Source organism: Oncorhynchus gorbuscha, unplaced genomic scaffold, assembly GCF_021184085.1.
Source record: "Oncorhynchus gorbuscha isolate QuinsamMale2020 ecotype Even-year unplaced genomic scaffold, OgorEven_v1.0 Un_scaffold_107:::fragment_2:::debris, whole genome shotgun sequence".
Lineage (NCBI taxonomy): Eukaryota > Metazoa > Chordata > Actinopteri > Salmoniformes > Salmonidae > Oncorhynchus > Oncorhynchus gorbuscha.
The window spans coordinates 59,566-84,879 of record NW_025744428.1 but is presented as its reverse complement, the minus strand read 5'-3'; the positions used below and the strand labels follow the sequence as shown (position 1 = coordinate 84,879).

Genomic DNA, 25,314 nt, shown 5'->3' with positions numbered 1-25,314 from the left:
CTCCCTCCCTCCCTCCCTCCCTCCCTCCCTCCCTCCCTCCCTCCCTCCCTCCCTCCCCGCCTCATTCCCCAGGCACTGAGGTGATTCGGCTGACCGCTACAGATGCTGATGACCCTACATATGGTAACAGTGCCAGAGTGGTCTACAGCATCCTGCAAGGACAGCCATACTTCTCTGTGGACCCCAAGACTGGTATGTAAAGCACAGGGGAAACCAAAACCAAAAGTGTCAAAACATCATCAGACCTGCATCAATTAACAATAGTAGTTACAATGGATGTGCTTTAGTTATGTTAGTAGACTTCCATGTTTTGGCACATGACTGAGGCACTCCCATCTGCTACTCCAGGTAACACACACACACACACACACACACACACACACACACACACACACACACACACACACACACACACACACACACACACACACACACACACACACACACACACACACACACACACACACACACACACACATATACAGGCTGAATATAATACAGTTTGAATGTAAACACATATGGCACATATCAACAGGGTTAAGAATGCCCTCTTGTGGCTGCCAATGGTAACAACTGGCAAATCCAAAATCAATAAGCAAATACATTCACTACAGCGGAGTTCCCCAACTGGTGGCCTGCAAGTCGAATTTGGCCCGCAGTCGATTTTCTTTGGTCCCCCAAGTTTTCTGAGCAAAAAATAAGTATATATACAGTACCAGTCAAAAGTTTGGACACACCTAGTCATTCAAGGGTTTTTCCTTATTTTTTTCTATTTCCAGTGTTGTAAAATGAACCCAATTTTAAATAAAATTACTCAACTAAAAGTGAAAGTCACCCAGTAAAATACTACTTCAGTAAAAGTCAAAATGTATTTGGTTTTAAATGTGCTTAAATTTCAAAAGTAAAAGTATAAATAATTAATAATGTATTATATTAAGCAAACCAGACAACACGAGGTGAATGGATGATCTCCGCGTGTGTGGTTCCCACCGTGAAGCATGGAGGAGGTGTGATGGTGTAGGGGTGCTTTGCTGGTCTATGATTTATTTACAATTCAAGGCACACTTAACCAGCATGACTACCACAGCATTCTACAGCAATATGCTATCCCATTTGGTTCGTGCTTAGTGGGACTATCATTTGTTTTTCAACAGGACAATGACCCAACACACCCCCAGGCTGTGTAAGGGCTTTTTGACCAAGGCGTGATGAACTGTTGCATCAGATGACCTGGCTTCCACAATCACTCAACCCAATTGAGATGGTTTGGGATGAGTTGGACAGCAGAGTGGAGGAAAAGGAGCCAACACGTGCTCAGCATATGTGGGAACTCCTTCAAGACTGTTGGAAAAGCGTTCCAGGTGAAGCTGGTTGAGAGAATGCCAAGAGTGTGCAAAGCCGTCATCAAGGCAAAGAGTGGCTACTTTGAAGTATCTCAAATATAAAATATATTTTGATTTGTTTTACTTTTTTGGTTAACACATGATTCTATATGTGTTTTTTCATAGTTTTGATGTCTTATTATTATTCTACAATGTATAAAATAGTAAAAATTAAGAAAAAGCCTGAATGAGTAGCTGTGTCCTAACTTTTGACTGGCACATTTGCAAAGAAAAATCACAAAACCTGTTTTTGCTTTGTAATTATAGGGTAAGGTGTGTAGATTCACGGGCTAAAAAAATATTTGAATTAATTTAAGAATAAGGCTGTAACATAACAAAATATGGAAAAAGTGAAGGTGTCTGAATACTGCGCTGTATATGTGATCGTATACAAATGTAAGCAAGGTTTGAAATTATGTTTTAGTCTAATGTTATATTTGTTTGGGCTTCTTGCAATAAATTTGCAGTCTCCAAATTTTGGTAATTATGTTCTGGCTACCTGACCATCCGCTCAGGAAAAAAATTCCCATGTAGCTGAATCAAGTTGAAGATCCCTGAACTACAGTATAACATTCTGACTTCATTCGTTAAAAGAAGACACTGGCTGCTACCGAAATGGCACTCCCCTATTCCCTTTTGCACTATAGGGATCCACTAAAAGAAAAATGCACTACATTTTTAATGCTGTGTTATTTGGTGCACAGTCTGAGACGTGTCCCTAATCTGCCTGACGACCCGTCATCTACTACACTGCTAACCCTCCCATCACACCATTTCAAACTGTGACCTCTCTCTCCTCTCTCCCCCTGTCCCCCCAGGCGAGGTGCGTGTGTCTCTGGCGGGCATGGACCGAGAGGTCAGAGAGATCTACTCCATCATCATCCAGGCCAAGGACATGGGAGGCCAGCTAGGGGGTCTGGCTGGAACCACTGTCGTCAACATCACCCTCAGCGACGTCAACGATAACCCACCCATGTTTGATCAGAGTAAGAAGCAGAGCCTCCTCTCTTCGCCTGTGCCTTTTTGTTTATTTGGATACCATTCTTCATTTTATCTTCACAACTGTTGAATCCCTTGTCATCATTCTCATTAACTATCTCCCTCCCTCTCCACACCTCTTGTTCTTCCTCTTCTGTCTTCAAAATTGGTGGATAAATGAAGATGTCCCACTCAGGCCATTTACCACTCTGGCCTTTTTCTTTTTACATTTCAGGTCTACTTAAGGGGTGGCTCTCTCATAGACACCAATGTGACAGCAGCTGGGTCTAGTCTACTTAGGACATTGACTGTATATCAGTCAGAAAAAATGGGAGTGGGATGTCTCGCTTCCTGTTCCGTCTCTGCTGTCCTCTCCTCTTGCTCTTTCTCTCCAGCCCTCTCCACCACTTAATCAACAGTGTATCCCCTCGCTTGTCCCTCTCCTTCAGACCATGCTCTCTCTCTCTCCTTCCTCTTCATCATCTACTTTGGCCACCAGTCTGCCACCAGCCCATTAACCCTCCCCACTCTCACACTATTCTTTCTGTCCTAGTCATCCCTCCAACAACTCCCATCCCCCACCCTCTCACTACTCACCCTCTTTCCATCCCTCCTCGGCCACCAGTCGCCCCATGCCCCCACCTCTCTTTCTTTCTTTCTTTCTTTCTTTCGCTTCACCCAGCCACCAGTCCCATTCTGGCCCCAATGCTGTCTCCTTGATTGGCCCCATTCCTGATCTCCACATTACCGTCCAATGAGAGATCAGTAGTTCATCTCTCTCAATCATTTGTCTATCCTCAGCCATATCCCCTAGCTTTCTGCCTGACTGGTGGTCTCGTTTTTTCCTCTCCCTCATTTATTTCCCCCATGTCCCCCTCTCTTCTCTCAAATTAGTCACATCGCTTAAGTGAGACTTTAATACGTTGTGAGGAGCTTCGGGTGCGCTTGTCTGACAACCATAATGTGTGACCGTTTCAGTTCAGACCGAGGGAGCACTGCAAATTGAGAACCGCTGTCACCCCTGTTTTTGAAATTAGGTTAAATTGGTGAAATGTATTCTCGTTGACCCATAAGACAATACAACCCATTTTACGAACCGTCTCTGAGACTGAACCAATTTGTGCTCAACGGTCTGTGGTTTATCCTTCTAATGACCTGGTGTAATTACATAAATGTGGCACCCTCTAGAGGAACAATGAGCTAACACATGTTATTACATAATACCTCATCAACTAAAGAAATGCATTTAACACTTTCTCTCCTCTCTCCTTCCCCTTCTCAGAGCTGTATCAGATGAGCGTTCTGGAGTCGGCTCCCGTGGGGTCTGTTGTGGGTCGTATCCGGGCGAAGGATCGTGACATTGGCATCAATGCAGAGATGAGGTACAGCATCATTGATGGAGACGGGAGGGACACCTTCGACATCAGCACAGACCCCACCAACCTGTTTGGCATCATCACCATCAAAAAGGTACAGAGGGTAGACTTCAACGAAAGGTTACACCAATGAAAACACACACACGGGGCAGACTTCAACGAAAGGTTACACCAATGAAAACACACACACGGGGCAGACTTCAACGAAAGGTTACACTAATGAAAACACACACACGGGGCAGACTTCAACGAAAGGTTACACCAATGAAAACACACACACGGGGTAGACTTCAATGAAAGGTTACACCAATGAAAACACACACACGGGGGAGACTTCAACGAAAGGTTACACCAATGAAAACACACACACGGGGTAGACTTCAACGAAAGGTTACACCAATGAAAACACACACACGGGGCAGACTTCAATGAAAGGTAATGACATGCTTTGAGTGTCCTCTGACAGAGGACAGAGGAGTCGACACAGCCGTAAATGACTAAAATGCAAATGCAATAAGTCACATTGAACTCTATTTCATTTAGATTCATTATTTGATTGTTGGTTCACTCCTAGTGGATCCTTTCTCAACCCACCTGTGTACCTTTTTTGTTTGTGGAGGTGCCGAAGTGCACAGAAACCTCCGCGGCCGCTTCATTTAACTATTCATATGAATTACACCTATGACACGACGTACCTACTAATGCGGTAAACATCGTCTCTCTCCCCTCTAGCCTCTGAACTTTGAGAGCAAAGCAAGCTACACTCTGAAGATAGAAGGAGCCAACACACACCTGGACCACCGTTTTCTGGACAAGGGCCCGTTCAGCCATGTTACCATTGTTCACGTCAGTGTGGAGGATATAGACGAGCCCCCAGAGTTTAGCTCTGCTGCATACTACATAGAGGTCTCTGAAGAAGCAGAGATTGGCACAGTGTTCACGACGGTCTCTGCCAGAGACCCTGATGCTTCCAATAACTCCATCAGGTGAGGACATGGTTAACAGCAAAATATCACCCAAAATGTTTTAACCACTGTCATGTAATGTCATCTTGTGCCCAGATGGTGTCAGTATGGTATTGGAGTGTACAAGGCTGTGTTTAAAATAAAACATTGAGCTGATGTGACAGAGTGATATAGACAATGGGGCGATTTTAGTTCATTGGCAATGAAGATGATGTTAATGATGATGATCTGGCATTTTTAAGGACCCTAATCAGTCAAAGTGTACTGGATTGTGTGGTATTAGGAGACTTTCCCATCATTTTAAATGACGCAGTGTGTTTACCTCACCCACAGAGCAGATGTTGGGTTAGAGTGGAGCGTAGTTTCACTGTGCATCCCAAATGGCACCCTATTCATTACTTTCGGTCAAATGTTATATCTGTTTGGGCTTCTTGAGGTCAATTTGAAAATCTTTCAATGTGCTAATTTCAGCTGGAGCCACATACACGACATGACCTGGACACCTGCGTGTCGAACAGCTCATTCCAAAATCATGGAATGGTCCCCCCTTTGTTGCTATAACAGCCTCCACTCTTTTGGGAAGGGATTCCACTATGTTGGAACATTGGTGCAGGGACTTGCTTCCATTCTGCTACAAAAGCGTTCGGGAGGTCGGGCACTTATGTTGGGAGATGAGGCCTGACTCGCAGTCGGTGTTCCAATTCATTCCAAAAGTGTTCGATGGGGATGAGGTCAGAGCTCGATCTCGACAAACAGTTTCTGTACCGACCTTGCTTTGTGCATGTGGGCATTGTCATGCTGAAACAGGAAAGGGCCTTCCCCAAAATGTTGTCACAAAGTTGGAAGTGCAGAATCGTATAGAATGTCATTGTATGCTGTAGCGTTAAGATTTCAGAGGGCTAGTCTCAGACCATTATTCCTCCTCCACTAACTTAACAGTTGGTACTATGCATTTGTGACAGGTACCGTACTCCTGGCTTTCGCCAAACCCAGATTTGTCAGTCGGACTGCTAGATTGTGAAGCGTGATTCATCACTCCAGAAAACATGTTCCCACTGCACCAGAGTCCAATGGTGGGGAGGTTTACACCACTCCAGCCGACGACTGGCATTGTGCATAGTGAGCTTAGGCTTGTGTGTATGCTGCTGGGCCATGGAAACCCATTTCATGAAATCATGATTGATGTTACTTCCAGAGGCAGTTTGGAACTCGGTAGTGAGGGTTGCAACCTGAGGACAGACCATTTTTACACGGTATTCGCTTTGGCACTCGGTGGTCCCATTCTGTATGCTTGTGTGGCCTACCACTTCATGGCTTAGCCGTTGTTGCTCCTAGACGTTTTCCAATTCACAATAAAAGCACTTACAGTTGACCGGGGCAGTTCTAGCAGGGTAGAAATTTGACGAACTGACTTGTTTGGAAAGATGGTAAGTCACTGAGCTCTTCAGTAAGGACATTCTAATGCCAATGTATGACTATGGAGATTGCATGGTTGTGTGCTCGATTTTATACACCTGTCAGCAACAGGTGTGGCTGAAAATAGCCAAATCCACTGATTTGAAGGGGTGTTTATATACTTTTGTATATATAGTGTATTTGTATGGGATCCAAGTACAAATCATTTCTCGCCACTAAAATGAACTGCTATTTCAGAATGCTGGTATGCCAAAGTTATCCCTCTTTGTAAAGCTGTGTCTGTTAGATAATGTGGCTTTTGGGCCTCCCGGGTGGCGCAGTGGTTAAGGGCGCTGTACTGCAGCGCCAGCTGTGCCACCAGAGACTCTGGGTTTGCGCCCAGGCTCTGTCGTAACCGGCCGCAACCGGGAGGCCCGTGGGGCGACGCACAATTGGCCTAGCGTTGTCCGAGTTAGGGAGGGTTTGGCCGGTAGGGATGTCCTTGTCTCATCGCGCACCAGCGACTCCTGTGGCGGTCCGGGCGCAGTGCGCGCTAACCAAGGTTGCCAGGTGCACGGTGTCTCCTCCGACACATTGGTGCGGCTGGCTTCCGGGTTGGATGGCGCTGTGTTAAGAAGCAGTGTGGCTTGGTTGGATTGTGTATCGGAGGACGCATTACTTTCAACCTTCGTCTCTCCCGAGCCCGTACAGGAGTTGCAGTGATGAGACAAGATAGTAGCTACTAAAACAATTGGCGAAACGAAATTGGGGAGAAAAAGGGGTAAAAAATATAACGTGGCTTTAGTGAATATATTAAAACCCCTCAGTCTCAGCAAGTGTCCCAAATGGTACTCTATTCCCTGTTTAGTGCTATAGGGAATAGGGTGCCATTTGGGGGACACGCTTGAAGCAGATAGGGAAAGCTCTGGGAATTATGTGTGTGAGGATACAAATCAAACCAGCCCTGTAAGCATGGCTACTGTAAGTGCATCAACCTTGAATTGCAGTTGTTTCACCGTGGCCAAATGGTGTGGCTAACATTACTATATGACAGACAAAACATATGCGTCCCAAATTACACCTTTTTCCCTATGTAGCGCATTACTTTTGACCAAAACCCATCGGGAATAAGGTTAACCTTAAATGGGGGAATCAATACAACAGGAGAGAGAAGGCCTTTCTCTCTCTCCCACTTTCTCTCAACACTTGCTGTCTCTAACTGTCACTGGCAAACACACACACAATAGAGTGATATTAATAGTGCTCCTTTAGGGGGATCTTCGCCTACCATCGCCTATGCTGGGCATGTTCCCTGCCCCCGGGATCAAGGTTCCCAAAACACACAAAAACACACTGGCACACACATGCTGGCACATACACACACACACACACACACACACACACACACACACACACACACACACACACACACACACACACACACACACACACACACACACACACACACACACACACACACACACACACACACACACACACACACACACACACACACACACACACACACACACACACACACACACACACACACAGTCAAATCAGTAAAGGAAGGTACATAGAGTGCTGCTGATGCTGGGTCTGCCTTAATTAAACATTGACAGCTTGCCATTCCACATCTTGTGTGTGTGTGTGTGTGTGTGTGTGTGTGTGTGTGTGTGTGTGTGTGTGTGTGTGTGTGTGTGTGTGTGTGTGTGTGTGTGTGTGTGTGTGTGTGTGTGTGTGTGTGTGTGTGTGTGTGTGTGTGTGTGTGTGTGTGTGTGTGTGTGTGTGTGTGTGTGTGTGGTCTAAACCAGTCTGACAGACCACGTGATTCTGCCAAGGACTCTCTCTGTGTATAGCTGAGGACTCTCTCCATTTTCTCTATGTGTACTGCTGCACAATGATGGGTCAGGAAGCCTGCCTTTGGGAGTTTAGTTCACACTGAGACAGAAAGGGGAGGGAGGGATCACTGTACAGAGCCTAGGTTTGTTCTTTCAGGTCTTTCCCAGTAGGATTCTAAATCAAATTAATTTCCTTCTTTGAGACCCTATGAATATGGGATGAAGCTTTGTCCTGAAGTAGTGCCCCCTCCCTATTCATCTGGCTTCATCTCTGAGTGTCTGTCTGTTTACTCATTGTTGTGTGATGTTCTCTGAGGAGCGCTTTGGAAAGTGGCCCGTGGTGGCAGGAGATGAGCCAGCCTGTGTAGCACAGCACAGTAAAGCCCATTGCAGGTATACACACACACACCAACTCTGTGCTGCAGCTCAATTTGGCAGAATGCAGATATATTGCTGATTCGATTACAACTGAGATGGTTTGAGGAGCTAGCTCGAATTGCATTTCCCTTACAAAAGAAGATTTCAGTTTTGAAACTGCAGTCAAAGTGTAGTAACTGAATTCGACTGTGGTATTTGGACTCAGTAATTGCAGAATACCTGCAGTGTCCTGCAGTTTTACTGTTGTTCATAGCGTTTTCTGTCATTAAATGTGAAGACAGTTATATAATCAAATCAATTCTCTATGTGTAATTATTCCATAATTAAACGAATCATGGAATAGTAATTAACTACGAAGTCGAGGCACCACGGGAAAATGTTGTTTATAGAGTTACAATTTCACGAAAATATCTCTTCAGATTTTTTATTATCTTATTGATTACAGTTTTCTATTAATGTATTATTACCTCATCAGTCTCATTCCTGAATGTCGCAAACCCTTGGATATCTGCACGAACCCTAACATTAATCATGAATCAGCGATATAGAAATTGGCTTAACTAACTAATCAATCACATAATTACATGAACACCCACACAGTAGGTCATACATTGGTTACTAACATGACACAAAGAAAAGTCACTAGTGGACGAAACCAATATGACAGCTTGGTAGACAAAGGAAAAGGGTGGGGACAGCTCAAGAGGGGGAAATTCCGAGTCGATAACTACATTCATGGAAATTCTAATACTTTGAACATGAACAACAGCTGACTTGAAAATACATTTCAAATTACATATTTACGAGTGTATGCCTTTGTTGTCCCTTTCTGCGATCGCCGGTCCGTCTGATAGACAGATATTCGACAGAAAGTCTCTGGTTTGTCCACCAGAGATCAAAGTATTTCGTAGTCGTAGCTTGTTATAATGTCAGAGTACCATTCGGTCCTTTGAACCAGTTGCTTTTACCAGACTAAAAGTACTTAAACAGCTGCAGCCTGATTAATTGTTTTTTAGTTTGTAGATATCTAGCCATTTCAACGTGGGAATGATCTCCACGTTCTCTGGTCTTGTCCTTTGGTAGAGTTGCCAACCATTTCAACAAGTAGCGATAGCTTCCATGTTTTCTGGTCTAATGTAAATTTTGTCGTAAGTGGGTTTTATACTTGTAGTAGAAAAAGGGGCATTCCATGACACCGTGTAATATCTGTGCCCATGGGTGCGTGGCAACTGACTGATCATAAGTCACTATGAAAAACAATTCTTATTTAGAAGACTAAGATCAAATTGTTATCTTTCCAAAAGTACTCTGATGATTAATCATGTATTTTACACAACATTCAGATGCAAACCTCATAATTGAGAAGTGTATACAAACAAAGTGTCTCCTGTCCTTCATGAGGTCACCAAATGAAACAAACTCGACAAGACTTTGCCTTAAGTGTCCACGGACCACTAAAACTGCTTGGAATACAGCGTGAGAGAGAGAGAGCAAGAGGACGCTGTAGAGCTGACCCACCGTAACCTGATCCTTCAGATCTTCACAGGAGAGTCATGACACTGCACTCGAACTGCAGTTACACTGAAAAATGTGTACTGCAGTTATACTGCACTCTGACTGCAAACGTTGAGACATTTTGTCATGTTAGATAGTACATGAACACACACGACCCTTCCCCAAAATATTTCAGTTGTGAAACTGTAGTAAAAGTGTAGTAACTGCGGTCGACTGTGGTATTTTGGATGCAGTAGTTACAGAATAACTGCAGTTATTCTGCATTCTAACTGCAGGTACACTGCATTATGTTGGTTATTCTGGTATACTGCAGTTAGAGTGCAGTATAACTGCAGTTCAACTGCAGTAATTCTGTAATTACTGCATCCAAAATGCCAAGCTCATGTGGCACAATGTCAGTTGGAGCGCGGGAGATTCCAGTTCAATGCACTCACTATTCTTTACGTCTCCGCTTAACTAGAATAAAGAAGAACTCATGTTAAAAATAGCCATTTTCTTTAGTATTTCTCGAACAAGAAAACGCAACAGCTCATGCAATAGATAAAGATATGCGCAGGCATTATATTCACACCACTTGACTTTTTCCACATTTTGTTGTATAACAAATTACATGTATTTACTTGAGATGTTTTGGTCACTGGCCTACACACAATACCCCATAATGTCAAAGTGGAATTATGTTGAAAATGTTTTTTTTTTTAACAAATTTGTCACACCCTGGTCTAAGTATTTTGTGTTTTTCTTCATGTATTGGGTCAGGCCAGGGTGTGGCATGAGGTTTTTGCATTGTGGTGTGTTTTGTCTTGGGGTTTTGGTGTGTATGTATTTGGGATTGTAGCTGGTGGGGTTATCTAGCAAAGTCTATGGCTGTCTGGAGTGGTTCTCAATTGCAGGTGCTTATCGTTGTCTCTGATTGGGAACCATATTTAGGCAGCCATATTCTTTGAGTTTGTCGTGGGTGATTGTCCTTAGTGTCTTTGTTCCTGTTGTTTTATTTAGTTGACAAGTATAGGCTGTTTCGGTTTACATTATGTTTATTGTTTTGTAGTGTTTTGTGTTTATTCGTATTTACATTTGTTTTCATTAAACATGGATCGCAATCTACACGCTGCAGTTTGGTCCGACTCTCCTTCACCACACCATGAAAACCGTTACAAAATTAATTAACAATGACAAGCTGAAATGTCTTGATTCAATAATTATTCAACCCCTTTGTTATGGCAACCCTAAACAATTTTTGCATGGACTATTCAAACACAGATACAACCACAAAGACTAGGGATGATTTCCAATGCCTCACAAAGAAAGGCACCTATTGGTAGATCGCAGACCCTGAATATCCCGTTGAGCATGGTGAAGTTATTCATTCCAGGTTGTAAGGCTACAACATAGGAAAAATGCCAAGAGGGGTGAATACTTTCGCAAGCCACTGCATATCCTCCTAACCAGTCAGGAGATTGGAGAGGTGAAACTTCAAGTTCTATTTTAGTGCCTGGTTACGCAGACTCTCGTTGACACGCGCTAGCAGAGTGGGTGCAATGATTGAGTAACATGTATGTGTACATTTATTTTGAAACACTCGCACACGTGACACGAGCGGTATGGTTGGCATGTTAGAGACTTACCCAGAAAGACTCACAGCTATAATCGCTGCCAAAGGTGATTCTAACAGGTATTGACTCGGTGTTGAATCTAATCAAGATATCGCAATGTTTTATTTTTTTCATCGATTTTGTACAATTGTTCAAATTTCTCTTCCACTTTCACATTACAGAGTATTCTGTGTAGATCTTGGAGAAAGAAAATGACAATTAAGTCCACTGTAATAACACTTTGTAACAAAACAAATTGTGGAAGAAGTCAAGGGGTGTGAATACTTTATGAAGGCAATGTATATAAATACCAGATAAGTGTTACTCAACATTGGTTACCATTGTGTCCCTCTGTCACCAGGTATTCAATAGAGATGACCACTGACCTGGGGAAATATTTCTACATTGACATCACTTCCGGGGCGTTGATGACGGTGCAGGCGCTGGACAGAGAAGAGTTATCCTGGCATAACATCACCGTCCTGGCAATGGAGATGAGTACGTCACACACACGCGCACACAGACAAATGACACCCTATTGTCTACAATAGTACTAAAGAAGTGCACTATATAGGGAACATGGTGCCATTTGGGACGAAGCCACATACAGTATGTTACATACACACATATCTGGTTTATTTGAAACGAGGCCACATTATTACATTATATTGTGTGATAATACAAAACAGACTTGTACACAGCGCGAGCTGAGAGTCACCTTCAGTCCCCTTGTTTTGTTTCTGTTTGTTTGAAATGCACACGGACGAGTGGAGCTTTGTTTTAATTAACGGCTTTGTCAAATAAAACACACCTGAATCGGGTCAAATTGGCACATATGACTCAATTGGTTATCAGGAGAGGGGGGTGGAGAGGGACAGGGACAAGAAAAGACAGCATAAGAATAGAAATGATCCCGTGTGGTGGGAGGGCTGTGTTGTAGCTGCAGGCCCCAGGGAGAGATGGAGGGGGAGAGAGAGAGTTGTTACTTGGAGTCTACACACACACACACACACACACACATGCAGCGCAGAGAGCCATTCACCCTCAACTGGAGAGTGCCAAAGTCAAGCTATTGATTGATCAATTGTTTGATGGAAGCTGAGAAAGTAGTTACTGCCTGCTAGCATTTCCATTGCCAATTACACAGCTGATTAAGGTATTCAAACGTACATTTTGGATAATAACTGAATTGTAATCTTATTCTAATAAACCATTCTGAGTATTTTATCCTAGTCTGCCTTTCGTCATTGGCTAGTGTGTGTGTGTGTCTTGTACACTAACTTGTGTATGTGCATGTGTGTGTGTTTTCTTCCAGGTAATCCCAGTATGATCGGGAGTGTGTCTGTAGCTGTGAAGATTCTGGACGTGAATGATAACCCTCCATCGCTGACACACTATTTTGAAGCATTCGTCTGTGAGAGCGCCAAGGCTGGACAGGTACAGAGGCATACACACACACACACACACACACACACACACACACACACACACACACACACACACACACACACACACACACACACACACACACACACACACACACACACACACACACACACACACACACACACACACACACACACACACACACACACACACACACACACACACACACACACACACACACACACACACACACACACACACACACACACACACACACACACACACACACACACACACACAAGAAAGATACACACGCAAGACCTGAACAGAGGCAGACCAAATAACCACTATTTGCAGACCTGTGATTTTATCGTATGAAGAATTATTCAAATTGATGGAATACTGTAAAGAAATATCTGCATAATATGAATGTATGTAATATCTGACAGTTTCACTCACAACTTGTCTCAGGTCAGTGATCCTAACTGTCTCTCTCTCCCATCTCCTGGCTGTTGTCTTGTTGTCTGGTGACCTAAGCTGATTCAGACAGTGACAGCAATAGACCCAGATGCTCCTCTGGGAGGTCAGCATTTCTACTACAGCCTGGCACCAGAGGCTGCTAACAACCCCAACTTCACCCTCAGAGACAACCAAGGTAAATAAAGGCTTTATTATACAGCAGTAAAGCCCACATCACTACCTGGACATGTATTTTTTGTCACACTCCACCATTTTCTGTTGACATCATTTCCCTTTTGTGCTTAATTCTTTAGAGTCTAAGGTATGGGTTTGATTTTGATTTTGAATTTTAGGACCACTTTAGGTATCAAACATAATTTTAAAAAATATATATGCAGGTATATAAAATATTGATTTTGGCCTTTACTACTAAAGCCCATAGACACAAAATGAATTGCAAATTCATAAATGGCAAAAAGGGACAGTCAAAAAATAAATAATAAGAAAAAAAGGTACCTGTCCTAAAAAAAAATTTTTTTACCTGTCCTAAATCTGGGAGATATATAAAGGTGAAAAACTTACTTCATATTCCATGTGTTTTTTAAAAACCAGTACTGATTACCTTCAGACGAGTCATGTGACACTGTGGGGGTCATAGAACAAAACGGAGAACACCATTGTGTTCGTGAGAATCTCAGTTTTCCACATTAGGTTGTAGCCCAAACGGTTCAGATGCTACCCAAACAGAGGTTGGCACATCGACATCTGAAGGGGGGCGTAGAGGGTCGTGGAGCAAAACCACGGAGTTGTCATAATAGTTTGTAGGTCAAACCTTTCGGATGCTACAGACGTTTACGTGTAGCATCCGTTTACGTTTATGTGTAGCATGGGATGACTCATGGTCTGACAAACACCGCTCTTGGTAATGATGTAACATACACTGAGTGTACATACATTGGGAACACCTACTTAATGTTAAGCTGCACCCCACCTTTCCCTCAGAACAGCCTCAATTCATCAAGGCATGGACTCTACAAGGTGTCGAAAACATTTCACAGGGATTCTGGCCCATATTGACTCCAATGCTTCCCAAATTGTGTCAATTTGGCTGGGGGTCCTTTGGGTGGTCGACCATTCTTCATACGGGAAACTGTTGAGCATGAAAAACACAGCAGCATTGCAGTTCTTGACACACTCAAACCGGTGTGCCTGGCATCCATGTTTCAAATGTCTCAAGGTTTAAAAATCCTTCTTTAACCTGTCTCCCCTCCTTCATCTATACCGATTGATGTGAATTGAACAGGTGACATCAATAAGGGATCATAGCCTTCACCTGGAGTCACCTGGTCAGTTTATGACATGGAAAGAGCATGTTCCTAATGTTTTGTACACTCAGTGTATATATGTATCTAACCAGGCTCCCTCTCTCTCTCTGTCCCCGATGTAGACAACACAGCATGGATCCTGACGCGGCGTGGGGGTTGGTCTCAGCAGGACCAGTCAGTCTACTACCTTCCTATCTTTATCTCAGATGGAGAGCAGCCGGTCCAGACCAGCACCAGCACCCTGACTATCCGTGTGTGTAGCTGCGATGTGGAGGGCAACGTTATGTCCTGTAATGCTGAGGCCTACCACCTACCGGCTAGTCTGAGCAGAGGGGCACTCATCGCCATACTGGCATGTATCTTCGTGATGCTCGGTAGGTCATGATCTTGTTCTTTGAAGTGATTTTCTCCACTGCTGATCTGCTTTACACGTACTTAATAAGCGACTGTATATTTGTATTGTCTTTGTATACGACAACGTCATATTCCACTCTATACAAACCTTCTTTTACCAAATATGTGCTTATATTGAATGTCTTAGTATAGTACACTAACTCACAAAACTCACTGAAGCAACCATTAATAATCTTCCCTATTTGGGGTCCATGTTGTATCTGACCATGTCTCTTTTTTCTCCACTAGTGATGATCTTGCTCATGTTGTCCCTCCGGAGCCACCGTAAGAAGCCCTACCTGCACGATGAGGAAGACAACGTCCACGAGAACATCGTCCGCTACGATGACGAGGGGGGCGGAGAGGAGGACACTGAGGCCTTCGACATCGCTGCCATGTGGAACCCCCACGAGGCCCACCTAGTGGGGAAGCAACGTCAGGACATGCTGCCCGAAATCGAGAGCCTTTCACGCTACGTTCCCCTTGCATGTGTGGGCTGGCCAGGGAGCGTTTGTGTTGGTGGAGACAGCAACGTGCAGGGGTATGTGCTATCCAAGCTCCTGGAGGCGGATTTGGACCCCTGCGCCCCACCTTACGACTCCCTACAGACCTACGCCTATGAGGGGGAGGGATCGGTGGCTGAGTCCCTGAGCTCGCTGCAGTCTGGGTGCTCCAATACTGATCACGAGTATGATTATCTCAATGACTGGGGGCCCAGGTTTAAGAAACTGGCAGAGATGTACGGGGTTCTGGAGACAAACAACCCTCCCATGTGGTAGAGGGGAGGAAGGAACAAGAGACTCACCCCTATATACACACATCTTATAGGAAAAGAGACTGAAATATAGAGAGACTATGGCTGAAATGGAGACATGTAGAGAGACAGGAACAGAGAGAGAGAGAAATAGAGAGAATTCATTTGAAAGGTGTGTTCGCCGTAGAGCTGCAGAATTTGCAATAGCACCACTGAGCATTGCCTCTTCTCTATAGCCTTAGAGCTGGGTAGCCTCAACCCTGAGCTGGGTTTCCTCCTTGCTGTGTAGCTGCCATCACCACCCTTCCCCAACTCCAAGAGAGGCTTGAGAGTAGCCTGGACTGACTGACTGACTGACAGACAGCTAGCAATCACAAGGCCCTCAAAGCAAAGGGCTTCAAAGCAACACGTGAGTTAACTCTATTGGCCGACCCAGGCCCTAGCCACAGGCGCCAGCAGCTCTCTGGTCAAAAGGATCCCTATTCCCCTCAGATGAACACAAGAGAGGGGACGGAGGGGAAAACATGGGACGAAACATACTTAGCCTTACCTTCCTGCACACACTTACGCAGGACACAAACAAACTCTGAAATGATGAAGTCTTTTTTGTTGGTTTGTTTTGACAATATTTCGGTTAAGACTTTGCTTTTTGTATTCCGAGCCACTGACACAAGAAAAAAAAGGAAGCGTAAGATGCATTTTTGATGACCTGTTTGTCGTTATTGTTGCAAACATTTTGATTTGAGAACTGCAATTTTTTCCCATTAAGGGTAACTTCAATATGTGGCCGTCTCTTATTAATTAATTTATTTTTTCACGTGCTGTATTTATATTTCTTATAACTTATTTTTGGGGAATCAAACAAACACCGGTTTGATGTTATCCCAAGGTTGTGGGTTCGGCATAAAATATGTTCAAATATGTTCAAGAGTTATGACGTGACATAAATGTTTCAATGGCGTCTAATTGCAATTCTGTGTTTCAAAGACAATGTTTCTCCCGGCTTTTCTCAGTGTCTTGTTTCAGACATAGTAAGGGAGATGGAAACTCTGTAATCCTATTTGGATTTTAAGATTATTTGTTAAATGTATCGATTCATATTTTGTTAGTTTGAACCCTTTGTTGTTTTGCTGCTGGTTAGGAGAATAAAGCATGATCATGGATTCATCAGGAAATGTGTGTGTCCCAAATTGCACCCTATGCAAAGTAGTGCACTATATAGGAAATTGGGTGCCTTTTGGGACGCAAACACAATCTTTAAACTCTTGTTTTGAAATAAACTGTCCATGATACCACAGCAGGACTGAGGGACATTACAATATCTATATCTGAAATGAAGGATGGCCAGTTACCGTAAATGTTTTACTCATCATTATAAACATAGCTGGATGAGTAAAACCAGGGGATGTACGATATGGTAAAAAGCATTTCATCAGGGTATCAGCCATGATTAGGGGTGGAGTCCAACTCTGCCATACATTGTTGCTTGATCTCAACCCTCGCATCCCGTCCCATAGGCTTTGATAACTTTGATAATCTGCTTCTTCAAGTGCCATATGTAAAGAAGAAGAAAATGTACTTCAGCAAAACGACGCCAAATAAACAAAGGGACTTCTTTGTCAAAGATGATGTGAAATAATAGGAGGACATTTTGATCATTTTTGATTGGGCGGACTCGACTTGAAACATGTGTGGTGTCAGTTATGCTACAGTATGTGGTATTTGAATGTAGATATTTGTTGTATACTTGGTAATAAAAGAAGAAAATTAAACATTTTGCCGTCGTCAAGTCAAGTTGCCAAGTTGGCTGGGATTCAAAGAAATGGTTGCTGTTTTCAAGCACTGCACACAATGCACCTTTTTTCAGACATTCGCGGAGATGGGCAATAATGGTAAATGCTGCAGATGTTATTTCAAAGGGAAATTACTTTAAATGTCAAGTTCTGTGTACTTGTCTGCGACGTGGCTTTGATTATCCGCTTTTGAGAGCAAAAAAATAAAGGTGTTTAGTTACTTTTCGTACTTCGGGTACTTTAGCAATAACTATGGAGAGAGAGCGTACTTCGGAAAAATAAATCACTTCTCTCCCCTGCAAGGAACATTAGGCGGCGTTTCCCTGAAGCATGACAGAAGTGTAAGCCTTTCAAAAGATAAAGCAGCTATTTAAATATGCAATCATATATGCTAAATTGTTCTCCAGTGTTATTGCATATGACTCCATTTTCATTGCATTTCCCTCTTAAAGTACTTAATTTGCTTGACTTATTTTGTTTGGAGGCAATTGGGTTTAAAACGTTGATTAAAATCTCATTCCCCGTGTTGTCCTCATATCAGTACCTGTGCCTAAAGCATAACAGGCAACTCGGGGAGGCGTCCATTCCATTATTTTCACAACAACAATTATACAGACGAGCTTCCCAGGTGAAACTCTAACTAAGAACATCCGTTTCAGCCGTAATGGTGTAATGATAAAACAGATTCCAATTAAAAGCATTAATATGTTCCTGTTGGAATTCAAAAAGTTAACCTTGGATGTAATGGCGTTTGAGTCTGTGTTTCTCTCTATAACATTGCAACCGAACAGAGGAGGCTTTTGTTTTCCATGTGTTTGATATCATTCCATTTATTCCAACCATTACAACGATCCCAACAGACAGACTTAGCCTACAAACAGACAATGATCCCACTACTATGTTCTGTGATGCTAATGTAAGCTCAGCGATCCTCAAATGACCTCAATGAATTAATGATACCTGTTTTTTCAGAGAGGAAGGGAAGAGAGGACAGGAGGGAGAAATGGAACATTGTTCACAACATTTTCTACTGCTTTTTATTCCTAGCTATTGAGAAGCATACACAACACAGTGGAACACTCAAATTACAAGCCAACGGTTTTGTTTTGTCTGTACATTCCGCTCTATTCTGTGAGAACTGTTGTAGACGTGCATGTATTATAACCACGTCATTTTGTCCTTCATGTCATTTGTCCTGTCATTTAGTGCATGACATTTTTTCCATTTTGCAAAGAACATGTCCAGCCACTTGAAGTATATAATGCATGGATACTAGAAAGAACAAGGAAAACATGGAAGTTGTCGCCAACCAGTATAATACAGTGCACCCAATATGATTCATCAGGTAATGGGAAGCATTATGCAAATTGTCAATCAGTTTAAACGAGAAGTTGTTAATTAGTATAAGTGAGAAAAACCTTGCAGACATTAAAACTCTGTAACTTCACATTTCCCCTGAATCCTCTCTATTCTAAATCACAAATATTAATGATGTGCTGTGATTAACCTCCTTATTAATCATTCTTGCTACAGGCCTAAATCCCTTCTACAGAGCATATAGAGCATGTGTCATTATATATATTAAAAAAAAACATCTCTGTCTCTAACATCCTCCCAATACCTTTTACTGTAGTTCAATGCTCCTTCATCATACCCCTCCATCACTACCGCCACCACCTTTCACGCACACAGGCAGGCATGCACACACATGCGCACACACACACACATACACTCTCTCTCTCTCTCTCTCTCTCTCTCTCTCTCTCTCTCTCTCTCTCTCTCTCTCTCTCTCTCTCTCTCTCTCTCTCTCTCTCTCTCTCTCTCTCTCTCTCTCTCTCTCTCTCTCTCTCTCTTTCACTCAGACACTCACACTCCTGTCCCAGTGTTATGCAGAGGCGTCGGGGGTCATTTGTCTTAAGCCTCGGTGCTCTGTCTCCCATACGAGGGTTTCAAACTGCAGCAAAGTTAATAAGACACCGGCTGGCTCCCTTCACTAATCCTGCCCATGGTAAACTCACAGCAGAGCAGAGGCCACTGAATCATCCTCTAATAACATGCTGTACAAAATAGATTCACTCCCTCGGTCAGCTGAAAGTGGAGGCAAGGCAAACTAACTTGCACCAGACAGAGAGCGAGAGATCTGTGCAGCGTGATGGGTTATTCACACTTTATCTCTCCAAGCTACAGTGGAGCTTTTGTTTTTTTGCCGTTTGGGCAATCCGTTTAACTGTGTTGTGTGCTCTCTGTGTATCCAGTATAACACCAAACATTTTAAAGCCCTGGATGGATGGATGTGTCATGGATGGACTCATACTGTACCTAGCTGCTCGTTAAAGGACTGAGGCTGCATACCCAAATGTCTGCCTAATCCCTATACTAGGGTGCCATTTAGGACGCGGGCTTACTGTATAAGTAGTACTGGCTGTGTAAGAGGAGAACACCTTTTCATCAGGCATTAATCCAATGAAACCTTTCCCTCTATGCATTCAGATAAATGACTGCATAACAAACACAACAAACAGTCCTAGTCCTGATAGCTACCAGTTCTGCACTTTTATTATTAATGCTGCCGACAGACACCTTTATCTTTATACTGTAAGTGCATAGAAAGAAGGAGTCGAGGATTGGAGAAGGGGAAGGGAGTGGGAGAAAGAGAGATGTGTGGGGTGTTAACTGCATTTATCAGAGGCTATGGGTTATGTCAGAGAAGGGTAAGTAAAACTGATATCTAACTGTCCCCTGATCCTCCTCTATATCTCCCTACATCTCTCCATTCCTCCATCTCCTCTTCATCCCATGCCCGCCACCTCTCCAAAATGACACATTTTTGTTGCAGGTATCAAACAAACCATAGATGAACTCAGAGTTGCTGTTAGAAAACTGTCCAAGCTGACAGAAGCCAGATCTGACAAATTGGACTTGGCACGGAGTGTATTATCCCAATACCCCCAATGACTAAATGCTACTTTCCTGCAAAGAGAAAATGAGTGGAGGAAAACTGCAAAAAAATGAGAGATCTGGAGCATCGGGAGCATTTGTTATGAAGTCTGATCAGTGTCAGTGTGTTAGATTAGGATATGGTTCAGTGTTCAGTTTGGGGTATGTACGCAGCTCACACCGATAACGTTTGTATAGAGCTGCCAATCTCACAAAACCCTCTGGCATTTTTGGGGTTGGTGCTTCTTGATTTTGCCAAATCTTTTCAGTCTCCTAAGGGGGAATAGGATTTGTCGTGCCCTCTTCACGACTGTCTTGGTGTGCATGGACCATTTTAGTTTGTTGGTGATGTGGACGCCAAGGAACTTGAAGCTCTCAACCTGCTCCACTACAATCCCGTTGATGAGAATGGGGGCGTGCTCAGTCCTCCTTTTGTGTAGACCACAATCATCTCCTTTGTCTTCATCATGTTGAGGGAGAGGTTGTTGACCTTGCACCACACGGTCAGGTCTCTCAACTCCTCCCCCACATGTTCAGGTCTCATCGTTGTCGGTGATCAGGTCCTCTACTGTTGTGTCATCGGCAAACTTAATGATGGTGTTGGAGTTGTGCCTGGCCGTGCAGTCATGAGTGAACAGGAAGCACAAGAGGGGACTGAGCACCAACCCCTGAGGGGCCCCCCGTGTTGAGAATCAGTGTGGCGGATGTGCTGTTACCTAACCTTACAACCTGGAGGTGGCCCATCAAGGAAGTCCAGGATCCAGTTGCAGAGGGAGGTGTTTAGTCCCAAGGTCCTTAGCTGAGTGATGAGCTTTGAGGTCACTATGGTGTTGAACGCTGAGCTGTAGTCAATGAATAGCATTCTCACATAGGTGTTCCTTATGTCCAGGTGTGAAAGGGCAGTGTGGAGAGCAATAGAGATTGCATCATCTGATGTGGTCTACTCCTCTATGCCATCGGAAGAATCCCAGAACATATTTCAGTCTGTGCTAGCAAAACAGTCCTGTAGTTTAGCATCTGCTTCATCTGACCACTGACCGCTTCCTGCTTTCATTTTTTCCTCTAAGCAGGAAGAATGGTGTATGGAAGTATGGTCAGATTTGCCAAATGGCGGGCGAGGGAGAGCTTTGTACATGTGTCTGCCTGTGATTGTGCAGGAAGAGGAATATTGCATGACAATGTATTTTCTGTGTTAGCTCTGCCAATGTTTGACATTCCACAGAATCAATATTTTTTTGTCTCTGGAGGAAACCCCCACAGATAAATCAGAACCAAACACTCATTACAACATTGAAGAAAAAATAACTCCTCCATTTGCTTCTCCTCTATACTATTCAAAGTACTTTAGTAGCTTTACTGTTCCACTAATCTTTCATATTCATAGAATCAACAGTAAGCGAAACAGCGCCGCTGTCCAACCTATGACCGTCATTGTTTTTGGTAAAGAAAAAATCAGCTTGTGATGTCAGAGGGAATAAAACAGTGTTTGTTGTTTGCAATGACGTCTTTGTTGTCGCAATATTGCAAACAAACGTGGCAGTTTCACCATTAAGGATTCCAGCTTTAAATGTGTCAGAATGAGTCAGAGTTTCATTTCTTACAGGCTAAGATGACATTCAGGACTAGAGTCTGAGTATTAATTTGTCTCAAGTAGATCTGACACACATTAGCAATGGGGGGGGGAGTTAAGAACCTGTATGCGTCGCAAATTGCACCATATTCCCCATACAGTGCACTACTTTTAACTAGGGCCTATAGGGAATAGGGTGCCATTTGGGACCTAAGACTATAATTTCCCACTGCTTTGGAGCAGCAGAGGTTATTTCCTGACGAGATCCTCTTCATTCTTGGGGATTTAGCCAGCTGGGTGGTGGAGTGGTGAGGCGGTTGAGGAAAGGGTAAGGGTGAGGTCGGGACAGAGGGCTCAGAAGGCACTGGGGTGTGAGAGAGTCTTGTCATGATGACACCAGGATTGTTTCTGAGAAAGCATGGCCTGGAATATTCACTCCAGACTGGAGGAGATGACCATGCCAGTACTATGAGTACACATCACAGGGTTCAGCTTATGAGACAGGATAAGAGACCAGAAATATCATCGCACTTCAGTTATCAAATGACACATTTTAATTTGTTCCTGAATTTACAATTATTAGATATTCTGTAATTCTGTAATGATAACAGTCCACTTTCAGTTTCTTCTCAAAATGTTGACCAGTGAATTCTACATTCTACCCTTTTCACCCACAGTTCCATAGTCATGTGTTGAATACTTAGCATATGCTACGTCAATGTGTGCAGCCATTGTGTAAACACACAGCATATAATTGGCTATTCTTTTTTACAGAGAAACCATATGTGGAATCGTGAAAACATGTATTTTTTGGAACACTTCACGTGATCCCATTTTCACATGTATAGTTTATTTTATCACGTGTTGGTTTACATGTTGTCACATTAACTTCACATAGGATCACGTGATCTCATGAAAACATGTGTTTTTGGAACACTTCATGTCTTCACGTGAAATGAAGGTAGTTTTTCCATAAGGGTAATTCATATAATAGCCACACTTTACCAAGGTGAATTACCTCGCCAGATTATTCCAATAAGTGTCTTTTATCTGGAGAGTCAGAGCTGAACATTGAAGTATGGACCTCGATAGAGTAACTATTTTGCTGAATTGAACAGGTCAGAAGAGCTACACACAAATGCATACACTCATGCGCACACGCACACATAATGTCAAAGACATAGCATGCTGTCAGGACTGAGTTCCCAGAGCAGCACAATGTGTAATCCCAGTGTTAGTTCCATTTGTTATGAGCGTGACCTCCTTTAATCCACCGTGGCTCGCTTGCCAAACCTCTCCTGTGCATTAATTAACGCTCCGTTCTGAAGGCATAAACAGATCGATGGGCATCCATTGGCACAGGTAGAAATAGACACAGCAAACAAGGTGGCCAACAGGGTCAAAAGCATCTCATATTTACTTGCAAGAAGACACAACAACTTTGATAGAGAAACAACAATACTGATGTGGAAGGCTGATGTTTTCATGCACTCTCAATCCTTCTCTAGCCTTCTCATGTTGATTCGCTATATCTGATTCTCTCTTTCCTCTCTCTCTTTCTCTCTCTCTAGCGCTCAGTCTCTTTCTCTTTCAACTCCTGTCTCTCATAAAAAACAACAGGCCGTCTCAGCCCATCACAGGAGGTCGTGGCACCTGAATTGTGGAGGATGGGCTCGTGGAATGGTATAAAATACATCAAACACATAGGTTTCCATTTGTTTGATGCCATTCCATTCGCTCCGCTCCAGGCATTATTACGAGCCGTCCTCCACTCAGCAGCCTCCACTGCAGCCCACAAATGCCAAACATACAGTATAAAGTCATCCATGCATTGGTTAGGCCCAAGCCCACCTGAGTTCACATAGGACAGAAGGATGCAGATATTATAAGGACAGTGACTCATATGCTCACATGCAGGCGCACACGCACACACACGCACTGACATACAGACACACACACAAACACACACTCTTGTACCACATACACTCAGAGACAGGAAATGCCCACACACAAACACACACACACAACTTCCTGCAATCCAGGAGCGAGAGCAGCGATGGACTCTGCCAGGATAGGACAGGGATACAGACAGAGACAGGAATGCATTGAAAGTCCCTCGTCAACCTTTGCTTATCCTATTAATAAACCAATGCTTTGCTCAGAGCTCCGATGTTCTCTTTCACAAACTTCCACATAAGCATACACATAAGAAAACACACACTCAAACCTAAACAGATAACCTCTCTCACACACAGAAGCAGACAGGCTGTCAGCATGTGGTTTCCTAACGACTTATCTCATCCTCAGCCAGATCAGCTAGATCGGATTAGATGAGTCGTGACAGGGGCTGTTGACAGTGTGTGTGAAATGTTAAACCTGCGAGCTGAGGCAGACAGGGGGCAGGATATGTGTATTAAATGGCACCCTATTCCCTATAAGTCCTGGTCAAAAGTAGTACACCAAATAGGTAATAGTGTGCCATTTGGGGTGCAGGTAGAGACAGTGGTGGGAACAGGCAGGCAGGTTGACGACTTTGATGGAGGGGGATTTAGTGAAAATGCCTCATCTAGCACTTTCTCTGCAGTGTGTGTGCTTGTGTCTGTGTGTGTGTGAGTGTGTGCGTGTGTGTGTATATGTGGTATGTGTGTATGTCTGCTTGCTTTCTCCACACTCAGATGGATTAGACATGCTGAAGGCAGCAAGAATGGCTGAGCTGAGAAAGAATGGTCTCATAGACTAGACGTAACATAGTAAATGTAAATCCAGAACACTAAAATTAGTATGATATGTTACGTTTGGTATGGTTACATAAGATATAAAGTTACTTAATGCACCTCTTAAGGATCCAACCCAATGTTCACCTAAAATGACACCCAATCTAACTGCCTGAAGCTCTGGACCTGAAGCAAGGATATGCAAACTCTTGATACCATTTGAAAGAAAATAAGTTTGTGGAAATGTGAAATGAATGTAGGAGACTATAACACTTTAGATCTGGTAAAAGATAATACAAAGAAAAAACAAGCATTTAAAAGAAATAAATGTACCATCATCTTTGAAATGCAAGAAAAAGGCCATAATGTATTATTCCAGCCCAGGCACAAATTATATTTTGCCCACTAGATGGCAGCAGTGTATGTGCAAAGTTATAGACTGATCCAATGATCCATTGCATATCTGTTCAAAATGTTGTATCAAGACAGCCAAAATGTGCCTAATTGGTTTATTAAAACATTTTCAAGTTCATAATTGTGCATTCTCCTCAAACAATTGCA

The 25,314-nt window shown here is 43.3% G+C and overlaps 1 protein-coding gene across 1 annotated transcript in view; it reads left to right on the top strand.

The window, feature by feature from the left end:
- LOC124016889 (cadherin-20-like) overlaps positions 1 to 17,526 on the top strand; it is a 32,335-nt gene extending 14,809 nt beyond the window's left edge. Inside the window, exons 4-12 of the mRNA XM_046332230.1 lie at positions 73 to 192; positions 2,201 to 2,368; positions 3,643 to 3,830; positions 4,469 to 4,722; positions 11,784 to 11,920; positions 12,738 to 12,859; positions 13,346 to 13,463; positions 14,715 to 14,966; positions 15,235 to 17,526. Of these exons, the coding sequence (XP_046188186.1) occupies positions 73 to 192; positions 2,201 to 2,368; positions 3,643 to 3,830; positions 4,469 to 4,722; positions 11,784 to 11,920; positions 12,738 to 12,859; positions 13,346 to 13,463; positions 14,715 to 14,966; positions 15,235 to 15,764 (1,889 nt within the window). The 3' untranslated portion in view covers positions 15,765 to 17,526. The remainder of the gene's footprint in view (positions 1 to 72; positions 193 to 2,200; positions 2,369 to 3,642; positions 3,831 to 4,468; positions 4,723 to 11,783; positions 11,921 to 12,737; positions 12,860 to 13,345; positions 13,464 to 14,714; positions 14,967 to 15,234) is intronic.
- The last annotated feature ends 7,788 nt before the right edge of the window (positions 17,527 to 25,314 follow it).